Source organism: Corvus hawaiiensis, chromosome 22 (genome assembly GCF_020740725.1).
Source record: "Corvus hawaiiensis isolate bCorHaw1 chromosome 22, bCorHaw1.pri.cur, whole genome shotgun sequence".
Lineage (NCBI taxonomy): Eukaryota > Metazoa > Chordata > Aves > Passeriformes > Corvidae > Corvus > Corvus hawaiiensis.
Genome location: NC_063234.1, coordinates 5,164,130 through 5,181,255, shown reverse-complemented (window position 1 = coordinate 5,181,255; position 17,126 = coordinate 5,164,130). Strand labels below are relative to the sequence as shown.

The window sequence follows — 17,126 nt, the reverse complement described above, 5'->3', positions numbered from 1 at the left end:
TTCATTGTTGATAATTTCAGTACCTGTATCAGTCTCAGAAGAAATATTTTTGCAAGAAAGCCATTTGAAGCTCATGGAGCTCTTTGTGGATTAAAGTTTTTCTCAGGAGCAGGGCTAAATTTATAGTAAAGTCTGTCTGTACCATCCCGGCTGCATGTGGCACAGGAGTGACTGGTACCGTGAGTATTAGTGAATATTGGAATGCTGCAAAGGTAACTTCGTACTGTGGGGCTAAGGAGTTGGACTTCAGTGATGCAACTCAGGGTGGTCTATGAATGGGGCTGAAGAGACCCGCCACAGAAGCCGAGAGCCGCGTGTAAGCAGCTCCGATGTCCGGGCCGCGGGGACCGCATCCGCCGCCGCTCGGCCGTGCCCGGGGCGGTGCCCCCGGGGGCCGGACCCGTCCCGGGGCCGCGGGACCGCCCCCGCCCCGCCCCTGCACTCGGCGGCGATGGGGCTGCGCTGGGCGCTGCTCCCGGCGCTGCTCCCGGCGCTGCTCCCGGCGCTGAGCCGCGCCGCGGCCGGGCGGGTGAGCGGGGCCGGGCGGGGCGGGGGCGCTGCTCCAGGGGTGCTGGGAGCGCTGCAAAGCAGCGGGGGAAACGCGAGTGGGCCTCGCCTGATGCTGCCGCTCTGGAGGTGCGCGGCGAGCGGGCAGCCTCTCACTGCTGTGTGTGCGGTCTACTTGTCACCTGTCCGCCCCTTGTCGCCTGTCTGTCCCTTGTCACCTGTCCCCTGTCTCCTGCCCCTTGTCACCTGTCCGCCCCTTGTCGCCTGTCTGTCCCTTGTCACCTGTCCCCTGTCTCCTGCCCCTTGTCACATGTCCGTCCCTTGTCACCTCTGTACCCCTGGGCTTGCGCTGGATTCGCTGTGATCTCTACAGCAACCTCAAGTCCCGCTCTTAAGACTGCTTCAAAGCTCAGCCTGTGCTCTTTGTCTATGTCGTCGTTACTTCTTGGCTCCCCAAAGACTAATATTTTTTCCTGGATTTTCATCGGAAATAGGTTAATTTTGCAGGCTTGTTCGAATGTAAAAACTGTGGTGAGTGTCCTGGCAAGTGCAGAGTGTAAACCCATATCTATATTACATTGTTTACACAGGAAGAGCTTGTTGAGCTGCTTTGGTTCCCTAGAGCTCTTCCCAATTTAAATCGAAAAACCTTTTAATTTACAGTGAAGATCTGATGTGCTGCAGCTGTTACTGTTCCCCTTCATTGCAGTGGTGAATGTAATGTTCTATATCCAGCTGTACCACTGTTTGGCAATGAGGGTTTGTAACTGTGTCAAAGAGCTCGATGGGATCTGTTTGCCTTTGGCTCTGTGTTTTCTGTACTGGTATATTGATAGCACTTTTCTGTCTGATTTTAAAATGTCCAGGATTGTGAAGATAAACATGGAAATGTTGCTGAGATGTCCAGGTCACTGTATTCTCATGTGATATTTATGTTATTTACATGTTTATTTAATCATAGGAATTTAGGCTGGATAAGACAAAGGTTCATTGAAATCAGGTGAGGATGTCAGAATGTGTATTGATCCCGGAATTACACAATGGTCTTTTAAGGACTACTGGGTGCTATAGCAAGTTGATAATATAATAAAATAATTATTTTAACTGTTTCTCACTAATTTTTAATTCAGCTCTGTTTTTAAGGTGAGACTGTTTTGAACCTGATTTACGGGACACCTTGCAGTGGATAGGGTAAAGCAGATGGAGAAGGGAGAGTCTCAGAATTGTAGCAGAACTTATTACCAGAATTTAAGTGTCAGGTTTTGTCATACTTCATGCTGACCAAGGGGCTTTGGTTCAAAAGGAATTAGCTCTTCTCTCACTCTAAACATGACCGAAACATAACGATGGAAATAATGACAGAAACTTTCAGCATCACATTTAGCAAATAAGGAAAAGCCTATATATACAGTTAGAAAAACAAATGCAGTAGTTTCAGAAATACCACATCTGCCACAGAGCTGGAAAAAAACCCATGCCTGTTATATCAATTTTTAACAGTGATTTATTAAAGAAAACTTACTTTATTTTTGAGGGAAACAAACTGGCAAAACAAGAGTTCTTGAGTGACACTACTTGGGTTTTTTCTCATTCATCTGAAAGTCTCTGAAAGTTCCCAGCCTCAGTCCCTGTGTTAGACACAGGAACTGAACATCATTTTTGCCATTTTGTACAATTGAGTCACCAGAGTTATCAGAAATAGCCTGAAATTTTCAAACAGAAGAGCTGGTGAAATGTGTATGTTTTTCTAAATACATATGTAATAAAATATACCTTGTCTTCCTACAAACTTGGACTTCTATAATTTTTGTGTGTTGTGAACAGCTTCCATATTCTGTGCATCTCCCTGCTTTCTCATTCTGAGAAGATGTTTTCATATTCTGGTGGTGAGTGGCAATGAAATAGAATTCCTGGCAGTAAGCAAAGAGACACTGTTTTCTCAGGGAGGGGGGATGTGGAACTGTTAATCTGTTGGTGTGCGGCTGTGCAAGGACTCCTGCTTTATAGAAGTAAAGTGCAATATAGGATGGGAGAATAATTCACATAATGGACCATAATCTTTGAGAGAGATGTGCAGCACAGCAGCTTTGAAAGAAACTTTATAGTGTGAGTAAAGTTGGCATAGCCTGATACAACTCCAGCTGATTTGGGAGATGCTGTTATCTGGTAACTAAACTTCAACAGAATTATTTTTGTAAATGAGAAGTTTAAATATTTTAGACAGAATTATATTTTTTGCTGTCTTCAGTAGGCCTGGTAGCTCAGCAGACAGTGTCTCTGTACCTCAAGTCCTTTCCATAGAAACAGATTTTACAACAGAGACCTCAGTGACTTCATTGTGGTTTCACATGCGTGAAGAACATTGTACACAGATGTAGTTCCTCTTCAGACTCCTCTGATTGACAGCTTAAGTTTGAAGGCAAATGTATGAAAAGGAGACCAGTAGAAATGTAGACATATGAGTTAGGATTAAAATAGATGCTTAAATATCGTTGTTTAAATGGCCTTGAGTGAAAATGTATGTTATGGAAATGGATTTATATATATTCATCCATCATGATAACATATTTTATTTTCATTATGTAAGAAAGATACTTAAATTTAAGTATACATAAAGTTCTTTCAGTTGGTGTGGAGACAGCTGTTAGCCCACTCCTCTCCAGGGAGTCATCTGTATAGTGATCTCTGTAGTGCAAACAGGATAATGATCCAAACAATGCAGGAACTCCAGAGTCAGGAGTCACTGACTTTGTGTATGTAACTTTAGTTATCGCTTAATGCAGAGAGGCATTGCAGAAATCTCCCTAGTGAGTTACAAAGTCAAAGGCAAGCATAGTTTATCCATTTCTCTGCCAAAATGTATTGCTTAATTTGATGTGCATAGAGCTAGACTAAATTTTGTGTTTCAGAATGTTTGTTCCTCTACTGATAGAATAACAGAATCACCAGGTTGGAAGGGACCTTCAAGATCACCGAGTCCAACCCATGCCCTAACACCACCTCGACTAAACCACGGCACTGGTTGTTTAGTTGATTGGCCACATCCAATCTTTCTTTAAACACATCCAAGGATGGTGACTCCACCGGGCTACCTCCCCAGGCAGACGATTCCAGAACCTTATGACTCTTTCAGTAAAAACTTTTTCCTAACATCCAAGACAGATGAGGCATTTTATTTCTACTTGTACCTGTCAAATTAAATGAAGTCTTCCAAAGTCTTAATTTTGTCCATATAAATTTCTTTTAAGTCAGCTGCCATTAGACACTGCTACCTAAACTGAGAAGCTCTAAGGCTGTAATGCAAAATCAGGTTAATTTCCCTTCACACAATCTGCTTGTAGAACATTGAATCACAGTAAAAACAGAGGATAAAATAAGGACCTGTGGGAGATACAAACACTAGCAAAATGCAAAGATTGTGAAATATAATATGGCCTCTACTCATCACTCTTTCAGCCCAAAGTAGCCAATGGATCTGGATGCCAGACAGAAATCTTATATGGCCCAACTCAGACTTTAGGATTGGTGACATTGCTAGAAAATTTGGGTCTTTTAGCAAAGAAATCCCAGAAGAGTTTTAAAACTAGTAAAAGGCCTACACTTCCTCTGACTGATTTGACAGCTTTGATTAAACTAGTTTGTTGGGAGTAGCTACTAAATGAATTGAATCCTTCCAGGGCAAACCAAACTGAGCATGCGTTTGTGCCTGTGTGTGCACAAATCGTAGCTAAGCCAGTCACAAGTCCCTTTTAGTTTCCCATCATGTTATTTGAGGACAGTTGGGGAGAAATTGTCAATTGTAAGTCACTGAGAGCCACAGCTCATCAGATAGAATTTCAGGGAGATTGTATTAGACAGTAGAGAGATCCTTCCAAGCACAACTTCAGAGAAACAGGCATGAACCCAGCAACTGACAGGTTTTCCTGTGTCTGTAGCTCACAGGGCAGGATTTACAACAGACAGGGAAGAACATGAGATAAGAACTTTTTTCTTTGCCAGGAAGCCTCACCAGCAGGGTAATTTGTGATGTGGTTTATTGTATTTCTCCTTTTTTTTTCTCTGTTTGCTCTTGCAGTGAAGATTTATGTTTTGAAAAGGCTCTCAACTGCTTGTTTTAATGAAGTTGATCATAGTGACTACAAAAATGGGATGACAACATTTAATCTTTCCTCTTTTAATAAAAAAGTAACTTAAAAATACTTTTGATGAGAGCAGAGCCCTTTTCTCCTTCATCAGATTTTAATGTCAGCTCAAGTTCATCATCCTGCAAACAGGATGATTTATCATTGTCCATCCTATGATATCTAAACTCAAGAAGACTTTTCTCTGCCTTCACATTCTCAGAAAAGGGGTTTTTTGACACTGACCATTGAGTAGGTTGACAAAATCCTGTTTCTGATCACAGGTAAATAAGAGGTAGAATATTTCAATGAGCTGCATGCTGAATTCCCTTTAAGCAATTGCTGAGGGTGGGAAACATTAGTCTCCTTTGTCAGTAATGTGAAGACACAACAGATATTCAACATGTTTTTCAGTAACGCGGAAGGATATTTTCATTACCGGCCTCCCAAGAGCTTGTTCCTGTTTTGATTTCTCTTTTTAGTAATGATTCCTCTAAATGTGTGTAGATTATGCATGGAGCAATCTCTTCAGATTGCAGAAAGCTGAGCAGTGTCACATCCTTTTTAAACAGTGCCTTTCTGCTCTAGCAGGAAACTCCTATGCTTGTCCAACCTAACAGGAGCCTTCTTTCAAGTAAGTGTATTTTTCCCTTTGAAAATAGTCGGCAAGTCATCAAATAATTTGACTCTTGTTCATTGAAGTCATTGAGCTGTGCTGATCAGTGTGAGCTGAAATCAGGCACCCTGTATTTCATGATTGTCTCTAATGCATTTAACCTGCATATTTGTCTGCACCTTCTGCAAAGGTGCTGCTTCTCAGAAGCAGCAGTGCAATTTTTGGAGGCGTAATTTTCAAAACATCAAGGCCTTTCTTGCTCAGGAAGGAATCACAGAGTATCTGGAAAGATAAAAGCCTTTTTTCCTTTTCTTTGGAAAGGTTGGCTGAAGTCTTTGAGCTACTTTGCAGTAAATGTTTTTCCCATAAACCTACACGTAGTAATTTAGGTTTCTCTGGTGTTTTGTCAGATGTTGTTTGAGCCGTGGAAGCTGAGGATAAGGCACTCAGCTCTTTGGTTTGGGGGATGCAGTAGTGACTGGGTGTGATGTTAATCCCATAGTTCCACTGCACTCTTTTGAACCTAAAACCTGGAGAAATCACTTTGTTCACGATGGTGGATCTTTGAAAAACAAAGGAACCTCAAAAGAGTCGAAAGCAGCTCATTAGCTGTGCATTGCCCTGCAGCCTCTTGGCACCTGCTGTGTTCTGTTTCACTGGGGCTACATCGGTGCCTTAGAAAGGAAAGTGCTTGTAATTGCATTGGTCTTTAGGTATTTGTCTCTTGTGGGTCTCTAATTCAGGATCAGAATGGACTTGTGACCCATGACTACCCTTTGATTCTCCTAGGAATACTCATTACCTTATACGCCACAGTTTGCACAATGCAATGATCCCAGCACCGAATTCTATGATGAAGAACTTAATAAATGCTGCAGCCAGTGCCCTCCAGGTAGGTTATAATTCAAACTATTACTTTACTCAGCCAAATTCTCCAAATTTTCAGATGATCATAGTGTATTTTGATTACTTACACATCTAAAGTGCATCAGATTTTTGCTGTGGTAATGCATTCTTCCTCAAAGACAACAAAACACTGTGACTGCAAAACACCTGCAAAAGAGACACATTGTCCATCAGAATTGGAGTTCTCCTACAAGGTTAACCTGGCTGGGGCTTACCAGGAGGTAGGTTCTGAGCTTGTGTAAGCACAGCTCTTCATGAAGTTTTCATTAAATTAATTAAAGTAATTTTAGTCAACATTGGAGGGGGAGCAACAGCTCACTAAGGGAATTACAAAAATTAGGCAACACAGACCCAAGCCCACTAATAAAAAATACATTGTAAAACAGGGCATGAAGTAAAGTTTAGTTTCTGCACTATGATAGTATCACTTAGACAAGGGGCTTTCCATTGAACAGGTCAATCTATCATTGCTCATTAAGGGAGTTTTGTTGTCTTTTACTGTAAATCAGACACTGCATAGCACTGTCAGACTGGGGACAGGACTGCAGACGCTGTCTGCTCTGAGCTGTCATGTCTTATACGCCAGGGGTGATTATTAGTGACCTGTAGTTAGCAAAAGTCATTGTCTGTGGGTTTTGGGGTTGTTTTTAGGGAGTGAGATAGTAATGTTCTTTGGAGATTTTGGTAGTAGGGTTTTGGCAACAAGTTGTAACTATATTATATTAGATACAGCAAAAAACCTGCCCTTTTTTCCTCATTACATGCTGAGCAAAGAAAATTTGTCTCCATAAATGCTGATCTGTCAGATCCGGAAGTTTAAACAGGAAATCAGTATTTGCTGAAACAGCTGCAGTTTCTTGAATTGACTGAAATTATCTAGATAGATCTGTCAAACTTCCTTTGTTCATGACAGATGAAAAGATGGTAATTCATAGGTAAAACTCTTCTGTTGTGTTATGTAGTGTTCAGTACTAAATCAGCGTAAATCATTAGCAGGATGTAGGATGCAGAATGTAAAGGTTCAAGTAAGTACAAGGAAAAACAAAGTCTTTGGAAATAACTCATTTGGCTCACCTCCAGGGCCTATTCTTTTGAAAAACAGATTCTCCAAGCAGCTCCAAAATTTTTTCAGTGTTATTCCTGCTTTCTGAGTATGTTTTCCAGGATATTTCTGTAAAGGATATGAGACATGGACTTTTATCTTCTTTGTCCTTTCACATGAAAGGGAAATGGCAACTGATGTGTTTTCCTTTCTCCCAAATGAATATGTTGGAATTCATATTTACATGTTCCCACCACTATACTAAGCTCTGTTGGTGGTGAGAAGCTTTGAAGAAACTACCTTTGATAGTTTTTAACTTTGTCTGGAATGCCAGTAGTTTCAGCAACTCCTGCTTGGCTCTGCTAAGGCTGGCTGGAGAGGTGAGGGAGAAAGTGTGCGCTCGTGTCCTTTACGTAGTGACAAGTGGTGAAGTTCTAATTCAGGTCTGTTTGTGATGGTACTTGATTTTGCCCTCTCTACTCACTGCCTTTAATAGCAGTTAGGGTCTCACCCAGGCACATCATTCTGGCATGTGCCTGACTTTAGGTGTGAAACACTTCCCTGTGTTCACCATAAAACAGCTTCTGCGAAGGTAAAATGTTTGGTTTATGTATTGTGGTAGCTGCACCTAAGTATGTGCTGAGGGGTTCTGTTCAGCATTGAGGCTGCCTTGTTTTGAATGTGGCTGGAATTCACTGAACTGAATGTAGGAAAAGGGGTCAAACATGAGTGAACATAAATCAGATTTTCCCTGTAGAGACATGCAGTCCTCCTTTATATCAACAGTTTCTTGGTATATGATACCAATCTGATAGTGTCAGTGAAGGGAAGAGATTCTACAGCTAAGAATGAAACTTAATTCCTAGTGATCTTTTCCTGTGAGATGCTTTCTCTATTTTGGTTTGCATTATTTTTCTTTTAATAGGTCAGTATAGGACAGGGAGCTGCAGTCACACCGTGGACACAAAGTGCAGCCCCTGCAGACCTAAAACGTACACAGCGATCTGGAATCACTCTCCACAGTGCTTTGCTTGCTCACCACCCTGCAAGAAAGGTAGGCTTGGATTAGTAAAGAGGCTTGTTCAAAGATTGGGCTTGGTTTAACCTTGTCTTTTCTCCTAAGAAAACCAGGAGATTTTGTCAATCAGTTGTATAGTCCTCATGCTTTTGGAACGTGTAAGATTTAGGGATAAGAACCAAGGAAAAGTCTTGCAGGGAGCCCTGGCCCTTTTCAAGTCCTAAAAATGAGACACCAATCTTATATTATTAAAAGCTAAGACACTACATCACCAAAATAATTCCAAATGCCATCAGTAGAATAGGTTCCTTCTTATAACGTCCCATCAAGAGATCTTAAGACCTGACTTGGACACTGGTAAATGGATAATTACATTTCCGGTATCCTGTCATTTCTCATTTTGTCTGCTGAAGTGACAACAGCAAACATGGGTTGTGACATTCCTCTCTTAATTTTATTTGTTTTGCAAAGCAGCAGTCAGTGAGAGCACACTGGTTCTGTTCACTGAAGCAGCTTAACAGTACATAAGGTAGAATATTGTACCAACACCTGTACTTTGGGCATCTGCATTAACAAACTCGGTCATGCTGTTCTCCATCATTTCTAGTGGAAATTGGTGTAGAACATTATATACTTGATTCACTGAGAAGTAAGTTTTAAGGATACAGCCTATGTTGAAAGGACCTTTGGTCTCATCTAAATAGATAATCTTACAAAGCTGGATAATTACAATGTGGAAATGTCTGTAGTAAAATCTCCAAACACTTTAAATACAGTTACATAATCTGCACAGACTGAAAATCTCAGTATGGCCCCAGGTACTGTAGTGGTGAACGCAAATGGCCATGTTTGGGGTTATCACAAAATATAACACAACTGCAGGTACAGAGTTTTAAGTGTGCACTCTACGGATGCAAATTTCTCCTTGCCTAGAGAGAGAAAACTCTTCTGAAAATGTAGATATTGGGGCATATAACACATTTGATTTATGGTGCTATACAAGCCCAAAACTTGTGGAATGTGAACATCACCTCATGTTCACTCGAAACATTGCAGGCTGTGATTTTAAATGTTGTCAATGACATCTTGCTTTGTTCTTGTTTTAAAACCAGGGCTTGTACAGAATCAAACATGCACTAGGTCCCAGGACAGAGTCTGTAGCTGCCCACCCCATAAGTACTGTGTTTCCAAACTAGACGAGTACTGCGAAGTGTGTAGAGCACATAAGAAGTGCGGCAAAGGTTACCGGGTTTCCAGAAAAGGTAATTTGATTTTGAACACTCTGCTTACTGAACGCTTACTCTGGCCTAATTCCCTACACATGTGCATTCTTTTTAGGGTTTATTTTTACATTCTTAGCAAGTAGGCACTAACCAGAGTAACAGTATTCTCCAGAGGTATATCCAAAGGGACAACATGTTGCAATCTCTTACTTCATGTATCATAAAGTTCCCAATCCAACTTAATCTTCGTTTTGCTCTACTGTGTGATTTATTCTGTACAAGTGACTGAGATTCAAAACCACTTAATCAGTCCTTAAATCCTTGAGACAAGGCTTCAGGTAGAATTACTGTACGCCAATAAATAATGATGACTCCATGGTGTCCTGCAGAATTGATACGGTTTTATTAGTTGATGGAATCTACCACTCTAATAATATATCTGTCTCAAAATGACAAATAGTTTTCAAACATTTGAAACACTGAATATTTAAAAAAATTAGGAATCATTTGAGAAGATGCAGAACACAACAGTATGGTAGTCAGTCAGTCAGGGACTAGTGAAAGAGCTCAGCTTTGTCTGCAGCACCACCATTTGAACCTTTTGGTGGGCTTTTAGTCCTTGAAAAAGATTGGCTATTAATGGCACCAAACTAACAGCTGGTTAATCTTCTCTTTGGGTTGGGTGCTTCAAGTGAATATCTTCTGTGAATAGTTATAAGCTGTATTTTTGCACTGCCTCTGTATCACTGCCAGGATCTCCTGTAGACCTTGATTATTCATTCTTGTTTCTCACCAGATGAGTAACTGGAGTTTTCCTCTTTGTTTAAAGGGACAGACAGCACAGACACGGAATGTAAACCTTGTCCTCCTGGCACGTTTTCCCCTGAGGAATCCTACAACACCAGCTGTACACCCCATTCCATGTGAGCCAGTGTTCTGTCCAAAGCGGCCTTAACTGTGCAGGGCTTTCTGTCTTTCCTGACTTCTCTTTCTGTCTCTTGCAGTTGTAAATCAGTGGTTGTTCCTGGGAACAGCAGGAATGACACTGTTTGCAGTGACTCAGGAACAGCCACAGTTCTGCCTCACACCATTTTGAACCTACTCCTGACCCAAAGCTCAGCTTCCCACAAACCTGAAATAATAACTCAACCTGTCACGTTAAACTCTGTACCTGACCTGTCCCACATCACCGGTGAGCTTTAACTCATTTAAAGTCACTTTTGTGTGCCCGGGAACCAAGTTTATATTTAGTTCTCAGTGTCTCTCCAAGACCAGTCACCTGTACCCGAACAGAACCTCAGAAGAACTCAATTAATTCAATGTGACACTGCTTGTAGTGAGCTGCATTTTTACCTGTGCATCTGCACTATCCTAGTCCTTGTAAATCTGAAAATATTTCTAAAAAAACTCCAAACTAGATTATACAAGGCATCTCCTGAGAATTGTTGCTATAGCTGGTAGAAAAGGTATCTTATATTCTGGACTGAGGCAAACCTGACCTGGTGAGAGGTCTTTGGAGTCTTCTGTCAGCCTTTCCTGAGACAGGAGGTCCTGACAGCATTCCCAGGTTGGATGTGTTCTCTCCTGTTCACAGCCCATCCAGAAGGCAGAGATGTTTAGGAGCATTCTGAGCTACCTTGCCCTGTATGTGACAAACTTGCTTGCCTGGAGAAATACCTTTTGTGACCAAGGCCAAAACTCTGTCCTCCCTTTTCGGGAGAGAAGAATTCATTTTTATGAAGTGGTAATGACTGGAATGAGACTTTGGTATCTGACAATTAGGGCATCAAATATGAATGTCAGACATACACAATACTTGTAAATTTAGCTTTTGTAGGCATGGGCAGAAACTACAAAACCGCCTTTTTCTAATTAGATCCTTTGTTAGATCAACCTGCTAAATAATTTCTCCTCTTTATTTATTTTCAGGAGCAGTAGCAGGGCCACTGTTATTGGTCCTGATAATTGCTATTTTGGGGTATTGCTTAGTCTCAAACAAAAAAGGTAAGATTCATTAAATGAAAACAAGCAAATCTGTAAAAACTGGGAAGTCACCTTATTTCCCATTAATTTGAGCCTGGTGGTTGATTGAAGTTAGTGTCTTAGAAGATGCCAGCTTTCTTCAAATCTGTCTTGTTCCTCAGATTTTAGGTAATTGTCTAAACACACAAAAGCCTTGGAGTTGGACAACTGTGCAACAATTGTGCTTCTACTGAAGCTTGTTAAATATTCGGTACTTCATCGTTTAAATATTAGACAATTTCAGGTGTCATAATTAAACTGTGGTTTATTGTCATCAATACATTTTCTCGCTGACACTATACAAGCAAAATTATGAATTCATGCAGAGGCTTCTCTTTGCTTCCTGGCTAAATTTAAGTCACAAAATTAATACAATACAGCTTTCAATGTTTTCAAACTGTCTGTAATAAGTGTACATTTGGAGTTTATTCCAGGAGCATGGGATCACTCAGCCTAGTTTAGGGTGCAGCTGTTGCAAATGGGACAGGTTTGGGTGCTAATGAACTAACTGTCTTTGCTCACTTGCAGCCCCTGTGTACTCTGCACCAGCTACAGAAGCAGATTTGGTGAGCATCCTCTCTTTCCATCTCTTCCATTTCTTCAAAAGTTATACAGAAATCATAAATTCTCACCTAATTACAGGTAGAAGAAAACTGCACAGCAGGAAGAAAACTGGAGTGAGAATGGGGTGGTTTGGTCCTCAAGCCAGGGTGTAAGATGTACCTTATATACCCCACATAATGTCCCACCCTCACTTTATGTGAGGCTAAAAACAGCAGTAAAACACAGGTGAGGTTTGGAAAACCAGATTTTACAGCCTTTGGTCCCTAAGTAATCAGAGTAGTGCTGTGGGTGCCTTCAGGAGATGGGTTCATTTTGTTGAACCCCTAATGAGACGTTACAAATTTTACTTACAGTCATCACTATGCAAATGAAAATAATTATAGAATGGCTTGGGTTGGAAAGGACCTTAAAGCTCCTCTAGTTCCAATCATCAGTGGTTTCTTTAGCTGCCAAAATACTGACCAAAAAGTGGGCTTTTTTTTTTTAAAGATTAATGTTTTGCATTTCTCTGCAAATGTTCTAGCCTTTTCCCCCTCCAGAAAAACAGTGTGACAAAAAAGTGAGAGATACAGAATTGCAGAACTCTAGGAGTTCTGAACAGGAGCAACAGCATCTCTTGGAAACTTCTGGATCCAGCAGTAGTGTCCTGAATAATCCAACTGGATCTGCAAGCATCAGTGTAATAAATAAAAAGAATGATGAAAGAAAAAACCCAGAAGGATTTCAGCAGCAACATTCACCTCCAGAAGGTTCTAAACTCCACAGTGGAGACAGACACAGCTCTGTGAGTTCAGGTAGGAATGATTCTGAACAATCCAGAACTTCTTGAAATTTGATTATCAGTTATGAATCTTTTTAGCAGAAGTTTAAATGGCAGGATAAAACATATGAGTCCGGTTCAGCAGAGAGAAAATTTAGTAGCTTTTGAAAAGAAAAAGTGATTGTTTTAAGTTGCCACCCTGAGACAGTAAAGAGAGAGTTTTCCCAGTGGAGAAACAGGTATTTAGGGACTAGGGGATCATGTGGTTGGTGAGTGGAAGTAGGAGTCAAAGGGAGCAGTTACAGAAGAACATCGTCAATAGCATTTGAAATGACAACAGATGGGCAAGGAATTGTTTGCAATCCAGGGCTCTGCATTCATTTTTGTAGCCTTTATTTCTGGGGTGATATGTGGATTTTATGGTACCAGTAAAACCCACTAAAATGTTACAGAACCAACTCCACCAGCTTGACTAAATTAAGTGAAGCAAAAAGATACTGAGTGTCTATTTTAACTGTTGGTCAAAGAGCTGGATAAAGAATCCAGCTGTCCCATTCTGGTTTCATTCTTCCATGTTTAATGTGTTGTATGTTTATTTGACAGAACATTCTGGTAACGGAGGAACGCAGGTGAATGTGACGTGTATTGTTAAGTTTTGCAGCCCTGACTGCAGCTCCCAGTGCCCCGAGCAGACTAGTTCAACTAGAAGGGATTATGGAAGCACTCCCTGTTATTCCCCAACAGGGGAAGAAACTCCCCTTTCAAAAGAAGAAAATGCCTTGAAAAAAGAAACTGAAATTCACATCGCAGTGGAAAATGAGGACAATTTACTTCAAGACTTACTTCCACAAGAAATGAAGGTTCCTCTGGGTATTCAAGATGCTGGGATGAAAACTAGTTAAAGGAAATTACAGATCATATGCTGATTAACTGATAAAATTAATCAAACAATCTCTGGTGTTATAAAACAAACCTCATGGTAAATGTAGCTTTCTTACAGAGATTTGAAATTTCAGATGAATATAGACACTGATGCTTTTGAGGTTTCCAGTCTCTTCTGTCACTTTGCAGTTTAAAAGACAAAGCATTCAAATTTTTTAAAATTTAATGGCCAGCTCCTCCCTTTCTTCAGTGATACTCTAGAAGGACCTTTATGAGACTTGAAAAGGAACATTTTTCGAACTTTATGCCATTAAGTTTTCTCCTCAGTCTTCTTGTGGTGATAATTTGGGTTCAGGTCTGCCACATTTCAAGAACATGGCTGTGACCAGCACTTCTAAGGGACTGGAGTTAATTTATCATTCTTTCAGTGCTCAGGAATCATCCGTTTGATTTGAATTTTAAAGCTTTTGCATTCAGTTTCCTATCCCCTATCTTAGTTATCTTTGGAAATATCCTCCTGGATATTTCTTTCGTTATTACAGTTTGTTTTTTCTCATTATCAGACCAAATTTCTCAAGTACATACAGGGTATCAGGAAGTGAAATCTTTTACACAAGCGTTTTTTACAACTAAAATTACAACTGTTGTGTCTAAACAACAGCTTTTCATTCTCTGTATGTAGTTCATTTTGTTTTAGAAGGGAAAACCTAGATAGAACTGTTGTTATCTTGGAGTAGGAAGTAAGTTCCTTTTGTTGACAACTCTAGAGTTTGTCACCTTTGTGTCCTGGCTGATGTAACATGTTTCCCCAATTGATCCTGACCTCATTTTTGAGGTAAACCATAAATCCAAAGTATTTTCCCTGTGTTCAGTGACTATTAGAGCAGATCCCTGTGATTATCTTTGTCAGATAGCTCACTGCCCTCAGGTGGCAGAGCATCATCCGTAATAAACGGAATTTACTGAAACCGCAGAACCTGAAAATCCTGTTCTCCTTCACTGCTTGATGACGCTGGAGCTCCAACCACCTCTTACAGAAAATTAGTGGAGGTTCTCCTTGAATTAAGTGGTTTGGAAGCCAATATTTAGAAACCCACTTCCCATAATTATATTTTACATCTGTGATTTAACTGTCAATTGTGGTGGCTGTGTTCAACCAGAATCTGCAATCCAGAGTCTGAATCCCATGGGAGTGAAGTCATACCATGACACGTAACTCTTGTTTTATGCCATAAAAACACTGTTGGACTATGTGATCGCTGTACTTCCCACTGAACTGTCCTAATCTATTTCAAGATAGACACAGTGGTTGTTTCTGAGGCCTGAGACGTAAAAAGATCTTTTGGAGTAACATTTATTCTATTGCTACAAAAGAGTATTCAGATTTTGAAAATACAGATTTTAAACTTCCACAAAAGTTATGAGGTTGCTGATATTATTTCTGGAACTGGGAACTGACAAACAGGTCTGTAGTTCTACTATGAAGAAACTTTTTACAAATGTATACTAAACTTACACTTGAAGGTAGTTTCAGGAGACTTTGAAAATGGGCACATTGAAACTACTACAGAGCTGAAGGATTTAGGCAAGAACATAATTTTTCACAGCACTTTGAACCTCTTGTGCCGTAATATTTCTGTCATTTTTTCTCCGTCAGCTCCCATTATTGGCGCCATATTGAAGCAGCAAAGGAAGATTTTTGAAGAAGTTTAAAAACGTTAAAAAAGAGGATCCTGTTAAAATAGTTAATTTACTGAGTTTTCAAATTAAGGAGCTGTCACAGAGAGAAAAGCCATGTTTCATGTTGGAAGTAGGAAAAATGAGCCTGCATTTGCTTATACAAAGTATGAAAAAACCAAACCAAAACGAGAAACATATCTTTTTATAGATATATGTATCGTCAAGTTTCCTGACCTCTTTATTAAACAAAATTCGGATTTCAGCGTGGCTCTCTCCCTGCACAGGTTACCTATCGCAGCTGGCCGAGCGCGCTGAGGTTGTTACTGAGGAGCCGCTGCTCCTGCAGCCTGCGGGGCACTGACTGCGGGGGCCTCTGCCGCTGCTTCTTCTTCAGCCTGGCTGGCCCAGGGCCCTGCGCGGGCCCCGGTCGCTTTTCGACCCCAAACCCGCCCGTTTTCAGCCCATTCCCGCGGGCCGGGCCGGGCCTGGCCTGGCCTGGCCTGGCCTGGCCTCCCCTGTCTGGCCGCGGTCCGGGCCCCGCCCCAGGGGCGTTACCGGGCCCCGCCCGCAGGGGGCGGTGCCGCCGCCCCATCGATCGCTCGGCGCTCCCGCACCCGGGCGCGCCCCCGCGACGGCCTGGCGCCCGCCGCCCCCCGCTCGCAGCGCAGGTGAGTCCGGGGCTCCCGAGGGGGCCCCCGGGGGGCACAGGGAGGTCTCGGGGTGCCCTCGGCCCCGCTGCCCTTCCCTCCTGCGTCAGCCGCCGCTCGCTCTCTGCGGGTCCGGCATGAGGGGCCCCTCCCTGCCGCACGCCGCTAGCGGCGCCCCGCCCCGCCCCGGGGTGGGTGGGCGAGGGGCGGCCGCGGTGCGTTCGGGTCCTTGCGCCCACCGCGGGGCGGGGAGGGCAGCGCTGGCCGGGCCGCGGGGGTCTCAGCCTCGCGCTGGGGCCTGGGAGTGCCTCAGGGCCTCCCCGCCCGGCGCGGGCCGTTCGCCGCCTCATGCTCCGCGGGGCTCCCCCGGGGTCCGTCCCGCTCCGCCGGGCAAGGTGACCTTTCGCTTCCTCCCCGGCACGCGGTGCGAGCACACAGGTCTCTGCTGCCGATGCCTCGTGTCCCCGGCACTGCCCCGGAGACTCCTTCCCGCCCGGTTTTGGGTACCGGGGCGCTGCAAGAGCCCCCCCGGCCCTCCGGCTGCTGCCCTGACACCTGCCCCGGCTCCGCGGCTGCAGGGCTTGCTCTGCCTCCCCCTGCGGAATATTGCATCCTTTTTTCAGCAAAAAAGGAGCTCGCTTTGAGCCAGGGCCTGGTTTGGGCTTTGGTTCTCACCCTGACGGTTCTTTTTGTACTGTGTGTGTTAAGGAAATTACAAAACTGTCATTGAAAATACGTGCCTTGTTTTAATTCCCAGGGCAGCACTGGGAAGCTCAGCAGTGCACTACAGAGCTAAAAATATAAAAGCCTTAAAACATTTGAAAGATTCCTATATGGTTAGTTATGTCCCACGAGTTTAGGTTAAGGATGTGATGTACTTTATTTACAGTTTTTAGGGTGACTTCAGGTGTGGTTCATGCACCAGAGGGTTTCAGTCACTGGGATGTTGATCTCTGCTGTGCTTAAATGTTTCTTCAAGATCTTTTCTCTGCTTTGGTTCCAAACACCGGGAGATTCCTTTTTTAATTGACTTTTTTTTTTAATGACGGTGTAACAAAGATGACTGTATATGCTTTTGTTTGATCTTGAGCTTGTTATCACTTTTATTAGAATAAAAACCTATAATATAAGCTTGGTG

At 42.5% G+C, this 17,126-nt stretch overlaps 2 protein-coding genes across 2 annotated transcripts in view; both read left to right on the top strand.

Annotated features, from left to right (window-relative positions):
* Positions 1-271: 271 nt before the first annotated feature.
* TNFRSF1B (TNF receptor superfamily member 1B) lies at positions 272-15,603 on the top strand. Its single transcript, XM_048326002.1, has 10 exons — positions 272-529; positions 6,034-6,136; positions 8,118-8,246; positions 9,323-9,472; positions 10,263-10,356; positions 10,438-10,625; positions 11,363-11,437; positions 11,984-12,021; positions 12,543-12,813; positions 13,383-15,603. Exons 1-10 carry the CDS (start codon positions 272-274, stop codon positions 13,679-13,681), a joined length of 1,605 nt encoding a protein of 534 aa, XP_048181959.1. The 3' UTR covers positions 13,682-15,603.
* A 370-nt stretch (positions 15,604-15,973) lies between these two features.
* Positions 15,974-17,126, top strand: part of VPS13D (vacuolar protein sorting 13 homolog D) — a 97,801-nt gene continuing 96,648 nt past the window's right edge. Inside the window, exon 1 of the mRNA XM_048326005.1 lies at positions 15,974-16,009. The gene's annotated coding sequence lies outside the window, so the exon portion shown is untranslated. The remainder of the gene's footprint in view (positions 16,010-17,126) is intronic.